The sequence below is a fragment of the Patiria miniata genome, unplaced genomic scaffold, assembly GCF_015706575.1.
Source record: "Patiria miniata isolate m_02_andy unplaced genomic scaffold, ASM1570657v1 HiC_scaffold_1, whole genome shotgun sequence".
NCBI lineage: Eukaryota > Metazoa > Echinodermata > Asteroidea > Valvatida > Asterinidae > Patiria > Patiria miniata.
In genome coordinates this window covers 26122071-26138648 of record NW_024037047.1, presented here as the reverse complement: position 1 = coordinate 26138648, position 16578 = coordinate 26122071, and the positions used below count along the sequence as shown (strand labels likewise).

The window sequence follows — 16578 nt, the reverse complement described above, 5'->3', positions numbered from 1 at the left end:
CGAGGAGGCATAATGGCAGGTGATTTCCAGTGCCGTTCATACACATTTCAACCTACATCGGCTTATCTCTATGGATGAGGCGTATTTCCAACCCAAATTATTCTTGAGTATCAAGGAAACAGAGTAGGGTGTACAAACAAACAAAACGCTGTACATCGAAAATCCAAAACGCCTGTGCAGAGAAACAAATATTTTTTAACTGCCTTTTGTCGCCTAGTAATCGTAAGAATTAATTACTACCAAAAATAAAAGCATCTTACGATGTTTTATACAAGGTTGATAACAAACGAAAGAAAGGAGGGTAAAGTTGGGTTCGAACCCGTGCTGTGTGGCTAGTGGTCTGCCAATTTGACAATGTCTTTATTTTCTGTACTAGCATGATGCCGCGCGAAGGTGAAGTCATATACTAATGTATTACTTTGAACTTAATTTGCATGTTGACCCCAAGTGGGCGCGTTGAACCATGTGCAGGAATTTTGCCACCTTTTTCATCATGAACGTTATGTGTTGCGTAATAGCGATACGTTTTGCAGTGTTTTTATAGAGATAATGTGGTAATGTTTAAGTATTCAAAGTCTGCAAGAAACAAATTTGCTAAACAAAAAAAATAAAATAAAAATTCACGTGCCAAACGTGACTTCGGAGGACAGTGAAATCGTAGCATAGGACCTGCATACACTGGATACCTCCCCATTAACCGTTGCATTTTGAGCCTCCGCACACGTCCTTAAGCCTTTTACAAAAAAAGTGACACACAGACATCAGACAGACATCAAACAGACACCGTAGGATCTTTTAATATAGGATGGTATTAATACCCAACCACGGTTATAGAAATATCCTGGAAAGTTGCGCTAAGGGTTACTCGGCTCAATTTTGTTAATTAGATAACGTACTTCGGAAATTAATTAAAATGAAAACCACTACCAGTCACAAGTTATATTCATGGAGATAGCATTTGGTGAAAATGTGTCTTGTTAAGAAATATCGTCAAAGCTCTGCAAACACCAACTCATGCATAGAACATGCAGTCTGTGGTATACCCAGGTGCTCTAGATATGAGAGCCATGCACGTTGTATTTGGAGAAACCCTCCGGGGAATGTGTCTGTCCTACCAAAATTGTAAATCACATCCGCTAGGCTTTGAGCCCTGATGACGATATTATGCATGACGTATGTCGAACCCCCTCAGGGACGATGTGATCTAGAATCCCCGGTCACACCTTGGTGAATTCTAATTGGGTTTTGATTGATACTGACTTCGGGTAATGGCTTGAGCCTAGTTTAATGTGATTTGATTTGTAACCCCCTAATCCGGGACGAGGTCGGCCAGAAATAACACAGGGGAGGGTTTCACTGCAGTAAGAAGCCTGCGCGCTTATACTCTGTTAATTTGTCCTAAAGCAATATTCAACAACACACCTCCTCCTCTCAACAGTTACAGACATTAAAGCTACATGTAGTATATGCCTTTCCAACCTGAAGTCATGCACAACAGCCCTGTATTCACGCCTTTCGCTCCACAGTTTCACACCTACAGGTGTTACTCTGTCCAAGTATTTCCACATTGTTGATCCTGCGGAATGATAAATAGCGCTTACAAAACCTTACACCTGAAGCTGTTTTCAATGGAGTAACTTTTTCAGCAATACAGGGTGACCGAAAGGTCAGAGCCAGATTCAGCTAAATGCACATCAAAACTTCTGGCCCCTTCTCTTAAGAAACTTACTCACAATCCCACATAAAATATCTCTTTACGGCGTAAATAATATTCCAACAAATGATACTGAATTGTGACTCAGAGAAACGTTGGTTTCCCCACGTGTACATAAGCGTGCAGACGAATATTGGTATGTTTGACGCAAACAGTATATACTTGCACATAAAATGTGCATTTTTCAATACCAATGAAGACAATGGGGCATTTCGCGACCAAAGTTATGTTCGCTAACCAACATTTCAGAACAATTTAATGTTATCCCACGGCCACCCAGATTTGACGCTCCAAATTTACATACATTAGTATAAATCCATATTCAGATCCGTGTTGCAGTCGTGTATTCTGTTTCACGCGAAACAAAATTACAGTGCATAAATCTAAAGGTAGTCAAAATGTAGCTTCGGGTAAACAACGCCCTCTGTTTATGAATTTGTTGGTTTTGGGCGCCTTGTGTAAAGCACGTGATAACGCCCTCTGTTGGCAGACTAAGATTCCAATGTTCCTTGTTTTGGAGGAGAATGTGGTCGTATAAATGGTTATACAATTTCATATAAATGGTTGTATAAATGCATTCATTTTTGCAACAAAGAATCATGTGAATTATACAATTCGGACTCCTGTCTTGTCTCATTAACATGAAAAGGACTCCTAAACGGCGTTAAATGTGACTGGGAATTATCACTATACTGTACAATGAGACATGCGCAACGCAATCAGGGAGTCCATTTTTCACAAAGTCCGACTTTCATACTAAACCGGAACACAGCAGACTGCTTCTTTTCTTAACTTGGAATCAGTTAGCATCTCCTACCTTCATGCAGTTAGTGAGTACAATTTGTTGGATTAAGAGGTTGGTGATTAAAAATGACATAAGAACGATAGAAAAGTAGGCCTAGACAATGAAGCACATTGCGCAGTTTTCTTTAGGTCAAAAGTGGAAAACCAACGGAGAAAGGCAGAAAGGCAGAACTTAGGGACCAAAAAACCTAAATCCACACATTGTTTTCCTAATGCTGGGGTTAGAGGTCCAATGCGACACCACTGTTTGAAATCAGCGATGTTCGGTGTTCTCAACCCCCGGCTCCAGACGTTTCAACAGCGGGAAGAACAGCGTCTGCAATGCGCCGGCGAAGTACACCCCGGCAAGTAGGTAGAAGATTGTCTTGTAGCTGCCCGTCACGTCATACAGCAGGCCTGTTGGTGTTCAAAGACACACAATTAATGATGCAATGATCAGTTCTACAAATAGTTAATGACAGTTTGTTTTACTGCTGAGTGCAGAATGAATTCCTAAAATCAGAAGGGATTTTCCATTCTAGTAAAAAACACTTAACTCTGTTTACCTACATTTGCATATCAGCGCGCAAGCGCACAAACCTCGCTAAATAAAAAGCGCCCAAGCCGCACCCTCCGCGCTACATGTCCCTTTAAAGGTTCTAAAGGCTCCAATTTTTTTAACGATTCAAAATTGGGAGGGATGGTTAACAGAGGTGAGTGTTTTCTTACTAAAATGGAAAATCCCTTTGGATTTAGGAATTCCATTACAGAAAACACCTCACCTCTGTTTATCTACATTTGCAGAGTAGCACCGAAATACTCTAGGGAGGGAAGGGACATGTAGCGGCAATGAAAAAGTCCAAACTAAGCCTACATGCAATTATAAACGGCATGAAAAAGGTCATTTTGGACATACCCGGGTGCTGCTTATCCATTCCAAAGGAGCTTTACGGGCTTTGCGAGCTTCTGATCGTGCAGTTTCCTGGAAGAAATGCTTCCAATGTGGCCCTCTGCTTGCACAACATCTTTCAGCAAGATGTGACAGGGTAAGGGTTCTTCCAGCAGTCCGCTATCCTGATACCTGAAGGAGAAAGTCCAATTTCCTGGTATTTGAAAGGGCATTTCCAAGCAATTCGGTTTAGGAAGTTGTCACACTGGGTGTTTCCTGAGCTTGAGATTTTGATCCTCGATGTCGGGAGGGCATTCTAAAGCCACCGATAATCGAGCGATCATGGTCACAGAGGCTTGCAGATGATGCTAGATGGCCGTAATGAGCATCTGATTGATGTCGCCTCTCAAAGGCTGAGTGCGAGCATTGTAGTTCTTAAGAGCTCGCATAGGGCCCACCATCTCCTATGCTACTAATGAAAAGGATGTCAACTTGGCCGAAAACATATGGTCTGGAAATAAGTTGATGTATTCCATGTGTTGAACTTCACCTACGGAATAAAGTAAATGCCGTCATGTCCCAAATGGCTATGACCTGTTTTACGTGAAGTTCCCTTCTTAAGGCAAGCTACTACAGCAGCCAGTAAGATTGGTTTTGCAAGCTAACAGAAAGGAGAGCTATCTGTTGGTTCAAATGGAACTTAGCTGAGTGACCCAATGACGGAACCTGGATCCCAAGATGGTATCTACTTCAGATTAGGAGGTTAATTGATAAACCTGCCGTTCATCAGATTTGATGAGGATGTGTTCAAGGAAACTGTAGATCTATCATTGGAACCTTGATAGAGGACTACGATGGCTCATCGGTAACCCTAGTAGATATCTGAAAACTGGTGTGAAAAACTAGACAAAATCCCAAATGAAGGTACAGATTCAGATCGGGGATTGGCAGCTACCATCATATATATCTTCTCCATAGGGAATCAAATCTGCTTCTGACTGCAAAGGCTGTAGTTTTCAGCTGGGAAGTAGATCATGAAATCATCCAGGCTCAGAGATGAAGAGTGGATGTGGAGATAGGATCTTTTATAGCCTACCATCTAGTTAGAAGAGCAAATGGATTTGTTTCGCTGTAAAAGGAATGCTGCCACAACATAGGTGATTCTTATAAAGACCCAAGGAACTGTGTAATCCAAAAGGTCTGTAGCGAATCCCTGAAGGTACGCGCAACTCTTACCTCTGATGATCCGCGTATATGGCCACAAGGACATTAGTATCCCATTGATTGATGGAAGTAGGAAACCAACCTGTCTCCACAGACTGGAGGGAAGTAGAAGGCATTTCCATCTGAAGTGCTTTGCTTCATGTAACAGTTTGATAACTGGCCGTCATAAGTCAGACTTTTACCGAGTGAGGAAAATGCTGAAGTAAAACCGAGAACTGATCCAGTTGGAAGTATCCTGACCAAGTTCATTCCCTAGGGAAAGATATCTTTCTCAGTGTATTCTGTTGTGACAGCAGTTCATGGTCAGGGAGAGCCGTGGAGGAGGGTTGTGGAAATGAATTCCAGTCGATACCTCGAAGAAAGTGTCTAAAGAACCCCTGAAGTATGAAATTACATAAAACCATCTCTGGCTGGACTCTACAGGACAAACACCTGTTAGACCCAAAGCAGTAGGAATACGTCAAAATTCTGCTCTGTGCCCCGCCTCTGTCAAATTACCGAGGGACCCTTCGGTATCAAACGCCAAGCCTCGCCTACCCGTTACACATGAGTGTCGATCTCTGATTCTGCTGCTTGCATGAGCTCTGTCAAATGTGCGGGATTTGTCGGGTATCTTGCTGGAGAAGTGCACGTTCCAAGGTTATTTTCTACCGTCGAACCCGGCGATTACACCCGGTCGTAGTGGCGGAAATATCACACTTGGAGTGTTGGTTGCGGGGGGATTTCCCAGAAATGACTTGAGCTAACACTTTTCTTTTTCGTCTTGGCGACGTCCGCCATTGTTACGAGCACAGCGAGTACAGTTTGTGTTTGTTTGTTATAATTCACACGATGTTCACACTAAAGCTGCTGAAGAAACTAGGAGGAGCCTGTGTGTTACAGGGCCTTTTAAGGGACAGGTAGTGGGCGGGGATGGTGCGGCTTGGGCGCTTTTAATTCAGCGAGGTTTGTGCGCTTGCGCGCTGATATCCAAATGTAGGTCAACAGAGGTGATTAGTGTTTTCTGTAATGGAATGGACGTGTAATCACCTCATCTTGATGACAATACATTCAAATACAATGGTAGGTATAAACAAGGTCTCAAGTGCACTTCCTCATTCTCATAAATATAAAGAGAATAATTACATATACAAAGAGGAACTTACCGGATATTAGAGGTCCACACAAGCCGCCAATACCATTAAATATGCAGTTCAATCCTACGGCTACGCCGAAGTGCTCCAAGCCAACATAATGGCGAATCTGGACAATGAAAATAGTATAAATGGCTCCGCTTGTCAAGCCCTGAGTAAAGGTAGCCAAGGCCATCGACACATAGCTGTCCACGTTCATCAGCAGCAGCGAGACACCGGCCATGGAAAGGCAGAAACCGCTCGCGGTCTCAGCAGACATTCGACAGACGATCAGCAGCCCGTTTCCGAGGCGACCCACCAGAAGTCCTACGCCGTACATACTTAGCAAGAGTGCGGTGCTGGAGGGCGCCACACCGGTGCTCTCAGCGCGCGGAATGATGAACTGCGAACAGCCGTAGGAAGCAAAGCCTAGTTCGATCGTTGAGAGACACACGAGGGTGAACCGATAGCTCTTGACGAAGAGGTCCAACCCTACGGCGGAAGCGAATCCACGCAGGGGATGGGTCAGTTTCACGGATTTAGAGCCTGTTTTAATTGAATCGATTTCTGTGAAGTCATCAGTGGTTGAGTTGGCAGGGCGCTCTCCACCAGATTCCCCGACTTCCGGAAAGTCAGCGTCGGACACACTGTGGTCCTCGCTTCTCATGTTCGAGCCATCAGCCACACTTTCGTCAAAAGAACTTCGCATCTGAACTTCCAGAGTGTTTGCCGCATGCAAACAACGCTCACTCCTGGGCGGTCGGCAGAGGGCGCTAAGCCCGATCAAATTTGCTGCAATCGCTGATATCACCAACATGGCGCCCCTCCAGCCGTAGGCTTCCAGTAGCAGTTGAAGTAGCGGAGGTATGGCTATTCCGCCCACTCCACCCCCGGCATACGCCACGGCATAGGCTGTCTTGAATTGACTCTTGAAGTGCATGGCAACAGCTACGGTGACTGCGTTGAATGCCACGCCTTGACCAACACCTGTACAGGGTATCATCCGAAAAGTATAGCATATGTTAAAGCTTTCCATAAATACCTTATTTAATAGTCTTCGGAAGTCATGGATTACTGTATACCATGGATTTCAAAATAAAAGCTATTGACCTTCATTGGCCAAGTTCTGTAAAACGTAAAAGGAGCTGTCTCAGGAATGAACTTCGGCCCTATTCAGTACTAACTGCGCGTGCGCACTGCGCACATCAGGGCATAATTCAAAATTGTGGTGCTCTGTTTATACATTCTCTTTTTATCATGTCTTGGTTTTAAAAATAGTAAAACCGTAGAAGATGGTGCCTTAGTCGGCACAGGACCACGTGATATGCAAGTGCACCCACTAATTATTGTTAGGCCCTACCTCATTCAAATGTCTCTGGGAATCGTACCTAGTACTGCGGCTGCAATGTACAACTGGTATATTTCCTTCACCCAGTGGCTGCTGAATATGCCGACAGACGTGAGCATGCCTCCAAATATTCCCGTTGTTCTACATCCACAGTGTTTCGTCATCACGCCGCCTAATAGCACTTTTGCAGAGAAAGCATGAATCTCTTTAGTAAGTCAGAAATTCAGGTGAGTTTCGTAGCAGTTAGATGGTCATAAGTCGACACAAGTTAATCACAAGTCACATTGAAGCTTGTCCTAGACCCGTATTAGTCACAAATCGTCACCGTTTTCACGAAGAGCCATATATGTCAAAAATTACAGTTTTTTCGATTTTGATTTTTTTCAATATTTTGCTTTAAAACAATGTACTTAACCATTTTGACATGTTTTTGTAAGCAAAACATCATTAATTTCAAAGTTACATTAATGTTGCAAGGGGCCAAAATCTCGATAAATGAATTTTGCGTTTTCACGAAGAGCCACATACATTTTGGCCCTTTGAACGCGTACAAAACCCATTGCACGGAAATACGTAAAAGTAGGTCAAATGAGATTTGCGTTTTCACGAAGAGCCACATATCTTTGTTACATTTCCAGCTGCGCGCGCGTACTCACGCGCGCCTATGGAAATACACATTGAACAGAAAGGGCCAATATGTCGGAAACCTGAATTTGCGTTTTCACAAAGAGCCACATATCTTTACTAATTAATTTTCACTAATTAACTGCTGAATTAAGTCTTATTACTGGGTTCATGTAAAAATTCAGCTCACACAGAATAGTGTGATGGTTTCCTTGCTTCACAAAGTTGTTGCAAAGTGGTATTTTTTGCAGTTTTAAAATATGAGAAACTTCTTTTGCGATTATCTCGAAAACACTTTTTCTTCAAAATCGACATATGTGGCTCTTCGTGAAAACGGTGACGAAATGACTGACAATCAATGAAAGGGTAACCGATCTAATTCACAAGTGATAGTCACTCAATTGGTTGATCGGTCAGTGAGTCAGTCAGTGAGTTAGTCGGGGAGTTAGTCGGGGAGTCAGTCGGGGAGTCAGTCGGGGAGTTGGGGAGTCAGCCAGTAGGTTAATCAGTCAGTCAGTCAGATATTCGGGGAGAGAGTCAGTCAGTCGGTCGGGCAATCGGGCAGTCAGTCAGTCAGTCAATCAATCAGTTGGTCGGGGAGTCGGGGAGTCGGGGAGTCGGGGAGTCAGTCAGTCATTCAGTCTGGGAGTCAGTCGGGGAGTCGGGGAGTCAGTCAGTCAGTCAGGTACACACAAATAATACTAGGCTTGGACCAGCGGAAGCTTGGGTTCTGCTGGTCTCTCTTCTACATGAGTCCCGGATCGACTTAGAGGGAGTTATTTACCAGAAAAGGAGTAAACGGAAGTGAGAATACTCGAAACGGCCGCCGTTGCTTGGGCGCTTGAGTCGAAATCGTCCCTCCAGCTCAGGAAAAAGACGCCGATGCCTCGCAGTAAGCCGTCCAGTAGCGCTATGCTGAGATGTGCAGCAAGGACCACCACTATTCCCCAACCATGCCATTCACTGCGTCCCGAGGAGTTCCTCGCGGGGCTCTTACGTCGTCGATGCCTGCCAAACCTTCGCACGAATTCAGTCATGGCTAATCAATCGGTTCTGACTAGGAACAATACGCTACAATAAAATATAAACGCCTGGCATTGAGTAAACACATTGTCATTATGTACACGTACAACCAATTGTACGTGAGGGGTTGTACACAGATGGCAGATTCGGACGCGGCCTCGGAATTTGGAGTTTGCTGAAGATTAAGAACACAGTTCTAAAATATGGTGAAATGGGGGTTAAATTTACAGTGGACGTATTAACATTGGATGGAGGGTATTATGTATCAGTATGGCTCTGGGTCTTTCTTTTCAGTCCAGGTCACTATTTAATACCGAGGTCTGATGTCAGATATTATGGTTTACTATAAAGGTCACTAATAAGGCGTGATGTCTGCCCTTACACGGCGTGTGGTGTGTGTGTGTCTGTGTGCGTGCTCTTGTATTGTTTTACGCTGGAGGACAGACAACAAAAGGAGCACAAAGGGACCTTTGATCCTCGGACGACGATGCCTATTGGTAAAACCGGTCCTTGATCGTACGGTTATGTGCTTAGTCTATTAGTCTATAATAGGTTGTCCTCAGGCGCATAGTCAAACACGAGTGCGTGTACAAACACTGCCTTGTGGGGTACCGGAACAATGGGAGGTACCCCACAAGGAATGCCCACCGACTTGCAGGGTACCATTTTGGTACCCCACAAGTTTTTCACGAAATAGATATATATGGATTTTACTCAAAAACTAGGAATTTCAAAGGTGGATTGATCCGTCGCAAATGGAAGAGTTTTAGAAAAGGGATATTAAGTCCGAATTTCAGCCCAGGACATTATACTCTGGTTAAAATAAGAGCATTTTGACATTAGTGTGCGACGTTGCACAACTTTAGTACACGAGAACAGAGGAAGTACCCCACTTCTATGCCTATGTAAGCGTGAGTTTGGGTGAGTATTGGTTTCACGAACTAGCACTCATCCTTTTTCTCTTATATTTTGTTGTTTTAATACACAAACGGGTCAAAAACAGCAAATTTATGAACATCAATACATCAAGTGTCCACAACGAGAAACCCAACTGAAAATACTCTGCAGTTTTGACGCAAAGTGTTGTTCTAGAAGGCGTTCAACCTTAGATGCCGTTTTCTCCGATTGCTAGTTATTACCGGTATGTACATGAGTGTTACTTCGTGGTGTCGGTGACGGAATGTAACGTAAATATGGGTAGGCATTACTTTCACTGTGTGGACTTGTGAACAAAAGATGTCCACATAATGTAGGTTGTGTTGACGTTATGTGGACTAAGCCGTGTCCACATAACGTTTCGCCCTCTCTGGAAAACAGGTTTAGAGGCATTTTTAGGTTAGGTTTATCCGTGGCACAATGAAGAGAGACACTAAAGGGAATCATAGAAAAAAATTGGGTTGAAAGAGTTTTCACAGTTAAAGTAAAGTTATTTTTTGTACCGAGTTTTCTTAACTACACGAAAACAAAGGAATGTCCACATAGTGTATGTAAAACAAACATGTGTGGGTGTGTGTGTGTATCGCGGCTTGATGTCTGTCCTTAACCGTCGTCATGTTTGTCTATCGCGGCGTGATGTGCGTCCTTACCCGGCGTGATGTTTGTGTAAATATATATATTATAAGTATAATTTGAATATTCATGAGCTATTCTTTCATATTCCGAGTGAGCAAATAGCATAACAAGGTTCAATGGGACACGGCACGTCGCGAAAGAGCAGTGTTGTGATTCGCTTGAAAGAAGACCCATAGAGAATGCGCGTATTTTGTTTGTAACATGCTCGAGCTTCAAACATAAAGGTACTTACACAAAATTTTCCGAGTTTGAAACAATATTTTCAAATAACTGTAGTTTCAGATACCGAGTGAGCAAATTGTGCCAAGTACTTCAAATGAGTGCCATAGAGTGATTTCAAAATGACACAGCGTACTCAGCATCAAATTCTACACGCATATCTCTGTTCTGCCGTTGGCGGCGCCCTCAATGACACGCTTTAACCCGATATGATAAATTGTTAAACAGAATTGTCTATATATAATTCATTATTCATTATATTGTTTAGTTTTTCGGCTTATTTATTTATATATAACATTATTTACATAATATGCATTTCTTTTCGGACAATTAAATATAAATAATTGTTTGGCAGTTTGCGTTTCACATAAATATTTTATTTCCCACTGCATTATTTACAAATACGTTTGTCAGATGAGCTCATTATTTTCATACATTTTTTTGCAACATAATTATTTACAAATAATTTGTAAACGTAAGATATACAACAATTTTTTCCAACATAGTTATTGAGATTTGAAGGTTTGCATGGTGGAAAGATACTAAGACAAGATAAGTTTTCGATGGCACCATGTGAATAAATCTCTTTTGTGAGTATGTGTGGTTCTGAAAAGAACCGGAGGGACTCAACGTTTCGAACAGTATGCTCTGCCCGTCGTCAGGAGAATGAGGGATTCCAACGATGATGGAATGTTATAAGGATGGGTGCAAACTGGTGAAGCTCGAAACCGGTGAAGCTGAGAAGGATGCAAGTTGACTAAAGGATGCTGGATGAGCACTGGAGCGTGTCAGTACGTAGTAAGGGGGCAAAGGGGAAGGAGCTCAGGGTATAGGTGAACCATAGGCGAGAATTGAACCTAAGTTGTCCTAGGGTATAGGAGACCCATCGGACTTGGACTTTAGGATGGGGCGCCAGATGTCGCTGATGTTGAAACCGATGTCTTGGGGAACAGTGTTATGCTTGATGATCTCGATGGCCTCTCTGATGTGTCGGGGGTACCAGCAGTCGATGCTAGTGAGCAGTTCTGCTTGGCTCCAGCTGATCAGGTGGTCCTTGGTGTGGGAGTGTTTGACGATGGAAGATTTCTCGAAGTCTCCCTTCCTGCCATGGGCTTTGTGTTCATTGAGTCTGGTAGGGAGGTCCCTGCCAGTTTCGCCGATATACACTTTGCCACATTGACATGGAATCTTGTACACCCCAGGTCTGCATTCTGGGTCACAGCAATCCTTGTGTGAAGTCAGTAGGTTCTACATCTTCAGAGGGGATGTGTGGAAGACTCGAATTCCATGCTTATGGAGGATGCGCTGGATGTGATGATAAGTCGTGCCTAAGTAGGGGAGGGTGATGGAACTAGGGACCCTAACTAGTTGGCCTGGGGTATCGGAGACCCTACGGCCGGGAATGGTTCTTGGGTCTTGCGTCTTGACTTGGCTGGGCTGGTATCCGTTGCGCTGCAGTGCTGTGGTGATGTGATGGAGTTCTTGAGGTAGGTGTTCTTCGTCGCAGACGTTGTACGCTCTGCGGACGTGGGCTCGGTTGACGGAGGACTTGATTCTTGGGTGGTGGAAAGAGTTGCTGTGCAGGTATCTGTCCGTGTGGGTGGGCTTGCGGTAGACACTGCGAGCAAGACTTCCGTCTGGCTTTCTGGACACCTCAACGTCAAGGAATGAGATGTAGCCATCTCTTTCTTGTTCCATGGTAAACTGGATGCTGCTGTGAAGCTTGTTGAGGTGTTCCAAGAAGAGCTGGAGGTTGTCTTGCCCATGTTGCCAGATGACAAAGGTGTTGTCCACCTACCGGAGCCAAACCTTAGGTTGGTGATCCGCTGTTGCGATGGTGGTCTGTTCAAATTCTTCCAAGAACAAGTCAGCCAGAACCGGGGATATAGGAGATCCCTTGGAGGTTCCAGCCGACTGTTCGAAGAATTTTCCCGCCATCTGAAGCTGGATGAGTTGACACATGTGAGGAGCAGATCTTGAAGCTGGTCAGGGGTGAGGTCGGTGCGGTCTTGGAAAGTGGTGTCTGCTTGAAGTCTGTCCTTGGCGATGGCGCAGGCGTCTGAGGTGGGAATGCTGGTAAAGAGGGAGACGACATCAAAGCTGACCATGATGTCGTCCGGCTGGAGGGTGAGGTCTTGGATGAATGCTGCAAACTGGTCGGAGTTCTTGCTTGGCAAACTATAATATTTGAATAGAATGTGCATGCATATTTCTTGATCATCGAGATCAGTATTATTTGTGTATTGTCTTACACTTTTTCTTTTGGCTTGATAAGTTTAACACCGCAGTTATGAGTTCTAGATAATTATCTCAATCATCATTGTATACAAAAATATTAATTAATTCTCGTGAAATATATCATTTATCACTAAGGCCAAAAAAAAAAGTCTCCGGTTTATGGTATGGAGCTTGTCCAAAAAGTGGTGCGGTGACGCGGCTTTTTTTTTTTTTACCTGTCTTTTTTGCTTCAAATGTCGGCTGATGACTGCAAATGGTGCCCGACTAAACTTAGTGCAAATGTATGGGAGTCCGAAGAGGCCACATAAAACTTATTCTCGATCATAACCCCATCTAAAAACACGTGAAAATTGTGCAGCAGCAGGATTCCAGTCAAACCAGTGAGTTTGGCGGTTTTGAGACATCATCTTTTATTGAAAAAAAAACTTTTTCATTTTGCCGACGCGCATGGCTACGGCGACGCGCGCGCATACCAGAAACCGGAGACTTTTTTTGTTTGGCCTAATGATATTGAGATCAGTATTAATTGTGTATTGTACGGTCATTTTCGTTATTTATTACGTGACTGCGCCGCAAACGGTGAATAAAGCACCCGGCTATTTCTTGAAGCTTGTGCGGAAAGGAGCCCTACTGATTTCCCTCGTGCGCATGGGACGAAATCATTTTGTTTCTAAGTTTTTATTTTGTGTCCCCCCAAAACCTAATTAGACCAGAAAGTAATACATATCACGATTTCAGGGACTTTTCCGAAGACAAATGGGACAAATCCTGGAGGAAGTGAGAGAAAATGACAAAACCATTTGGACCCAAGTATATTTTGAATGAGCCGATTTCGTTTCTTTGCCTTCAGGTTTATTTATGCGCATGTGTGTATGGATTTGAATGTATTAGTGAACTGGACTAATCTGAGCAACAGCAGCTTAGGCAGAATAAAAAAAAAACATGTTTCTCGTCCGGGTTATTGAAAAAAGGAGGAAGCGGGGATTTTTATTTTTTATTTCTTTCAAGATGGCCGCCATTTAAAAATTTCCTGCAACCGTTGGTGTTTCCACTGTTCAAAGACACTTTTAAAATGAAAGATAAGTTGGACAAGAGAACTGAACATATTTACAGTGTCATTTAGACTTGTATTGGTCTACAATTTATTTTCCGATGAATTTGTGGACTTTTTCGGTGTTTTTTTACTGCATTTTTCAAAAATAAAAAATAATAAAAAAATCCAAGCGGCCCCCAAAAAGGGAAGCGGGCGGGGACGAGAAACATGTTTTTTTTTTACTTCGCCTTATATGATCTCTTGAGGCCTACTGTTGCCAGAGTTTTGTGCCATTTCAAATTGTATTAAAGCCGGAGTCCATCATTTGCAGCTATCCAAAAAAGTAACTGGCGTAATTATTGTTGAAAAACATACTTGGTTGAAAGATAGTAAGGGGACTAAACTCCCTGTGAAATTATTCTTTCTAGCAAGCTCTCATTTTGAAGAAATCAACGAAAGAAGGCATTTCCAACGGTGCGTCTTAAAAAGCACCGTGTGAAAATTTAAAATAGCAGTTCGTTTTGTTATTTGGCGCAGTGCGCGCAAGCATTGGCACGACGCACAGGCGCGCGCGGTTGCTAAAATACGTTGGATCAGTGCGCGACATCGCGTAAAGCTGCAATTCAAAACAATTCAAAACATGATTTAGCAACTTTTGATTTGAAATTGAGATCCTAGAATGCTGTTTTTTTCGGAATATACAGCTGAAGCTGAGCTGAAACTTCATCAGGTTAGTTGTTCAGTTTCCCTCATTAGATTTTGAACACTTTTGTTGCTGCAAACGAACAAAACGCACACATTACAAATGATGGACTATGACTTTAAGATGTTTCTTCTCGAAACTTATGAAAACCACATGTACACAAGTAAGTTTGCACTGCTCTATGGTTCCCGGCCAAATGCTGTCACACTTACGAAGGGGAACACGAGTAACGCATAGCGTGCATCATGTACATGTACGTCCCGTCCGCAGCCGTCAGCCGATGGAACTTGTAATATGAATATTTACAATACAGGCGTGTCCTACAGTGTAGGTAATTTCCATACCAGTTTATTACTTATTTCAGAAAACCATTTAAATTATATAAATCATAGCCATAGGGCTATGATTTGTTCGCTTCGCACCAAACTAAATTATCCACGCATGCTACAAAGACTGGAGAGACCGGAATCAGAGGCTGCGTACTCGCCATTCTTTTATTACCTGTGGCCTGAGCAACCGTTTATTCAATATGCCAAACTTCATGTTCCCGCCCGATGCTGATTATTGCTTCGTCCTTCGGAAGGGGTGTAAAGCCGTAGGACCCTGTTGTGTCCTCGTAGTGCGCCCTATATCGGCAGTAATGAGGAGTTCCGCCATGTTGCATTAAACCGTGTGTTCCGATATTCTTGCGTCCGATATTCCTTCCTTTCCACGACATTACATTGGCGACGAGGATTCAAAAATGGCCCACCTTCGACCTCCACCTTCGTTCCTGCATGTTCCAGGTAATTCTGCGAAGCAGTGGAAGAGTCTTTGACTTATCGTCGCTGCGGGTGCTGAAACTTACACGGATGATCGCCGCCGTGCGATCGGCACGTTGCCTTCCTCAGACATGTTCGCTGCGACTCCTGGTGCTTCACACGTACTAATTACACGCCTGGATACTCACTTTCTACCTGCGATAAATATTGTTGCTGAACGTTACCGCTTCAGACAAAGAGCTCATTACCATGATGAATCAGTGGATGAGTACGTTAGTGCCTTACGTGCGTTGACTATTACTAGCGGGGGTGATAATTGGGATGAAAATCAAAATTTTGGAATATGATTGCGCCCACTTCAGAGGTGATGCATTGGGTCATTTTGGGGATATTTTGTATAGGAAGTGGGTATCTAGCATGAAAAAAAAAACCACCACACCCAAAAAACTAAATCTGCACTGCACGCACAGTGAACAGTGAGTATTATTACGAAATGAATGCCTTTTTCCCCATTTTAATGGCTTTGACATAGTTTATATTGAACACACCACTTAAGTCAATAAGACTTTCATAGATGAGCACATAACTGACAATTTGATATATTAAGAATATTATTAATGCACTAATATCACTAAATATCACAGACAGTCGGGGCATAGATAGACATGTAAATGATTGTAGACCTAGGGGTCTTTCCACATACAAACGGTAACAAAAGTGTGACATTTAGAGGGAACCATAGACAGAAGTCGATACATGAAGTACTCTGTCATGTTTTTTCCTCTTTCTACATCCCATGTCCTAGTAAGAACATTGTCCACCAACAAGTTTGATAAATTTCTCAGGATTGCAGAAATTACAGAGGATTATCTTCAAGATTTAACGTTCATAACATGGACAGACATTTCATTTTTAAGTGTTTGGAAGCAGTAAATGAAACGCATGAATTATCCCACATTTGTCCCTAAAGTAAAGCTATCCATTGAGGAATTGCCACTGGCCAATTTTACATTAAACCTCTATCAGTAGGTATTTTTAAACTACAGGGATGTACATCTTCAAGACTTCATACATTTTCATAACAGGGACAAAATATATTCACAAATTTGTGTCCTTGTTATGAACATGTATCAAGTCGCATTTCAATTTCATCAATAAAATAGGTTGCTTTAGTGTTGAATGATACCAATTCTACATTGAATAAGTAATATAAATGGAACAAGAGCTGGATTAATCATAAGAATGAAAGTAGTATGATTCAAGAATGTTCATCCATGTCCGTTATTTCATCTTAAAGATGGCATAGTAATTTTATGCATTTCCAATGAATCAGCT

At 42.9% G+C, this 16578-nt stretch overlaps 2 protein-coding genes across 2 annotated transcripts; both read right to left on the bottom strand.

The window, feature by feature from the left end:
• Positions 1–619: 619 nt before the first annotated feature.
• LOC119726810 (monocarboxylate transporter 13-like) lies at positions 620–8795 on the bottom strand. Its single transcript, XM_038198673.1, has 4 exons — positions 8479–8795; positions 7111–7251; positions 5756–6709; positions 620–2914 (listed from the first exon to the last, which is right to left on the bottom strand). Exons 1-4 carry the CDS (start codon positions 8729–8731, stop codon positions 2772–2774), a joined length of 1491 nt encoding a protein of 496 aa, XP_038054601.1. The 5' UTR covers positions 8732–8795; the 3' UTR covers positions 620–2771.
• Positions 8796–11375: 2580 nt separating this feature from the next.
• LOC119732358 lies at positions 11376–15376 on the bottom strand. Its single transcript, XM_038205819.1, has 4 exons — positions 15330–15376; positions 12467–12686; positions 12018–12302; positions 11376–11561 (listed from the first exon to the last, which is right to left on the bottom strand). Exons 1-4 carry the CDS (start codon positions 15374–15376, stop codon positions 11376–11378), a joined length of 738 nt encoding a protein of 245 aa, XP_038061747.1.
• Positions 15377–16578: the final 1202 nt, after the last annotated feature.

Coding starts and splice junctions, on each gene's coding strand:
- LOC119732358 (XM_038205819.1), bottom strand. CDS start 15,376: ATGTCTGAGGAAGGCAACGTGCCGATCGCACGGCGGCGATCATCCGT. Junction 12,303..12,466: donor AAGATCTGCTCCTCACATGT/GTCAACTCATCC, acceptor TGGCTCCGGTAG/GTGGACAACACCTTTGTCAT. Junction 11,562..12,017: donor ACGTCCGCAGAGCGTACAAC/GTCTGCGACGAA, acceptor TCCCACACCAAG/GACCACCTGATCAGCTGGAG.
- LOC119726810 (XM_038198673.1), bottom strand. CDS start 8,731: ATGACTGAATTCGTGCGAAGGTTTGGCAGGCATCGACGACGTAAGAGC. Junction 7,252..8,478: donor TTCCGTTTACTCCTTTTCTG/GTAAATAACTCC, acceptor TCTCTGCAAAAG/TGCTATTAGGCGGCGTGATG. Junction 2,915..5,755: donor GTGTGGACCTCTAATATCCG/GTAAGTTCCTCT, acceptor GAACACCAACAG/GCCTGCTGTATGACGTGACG.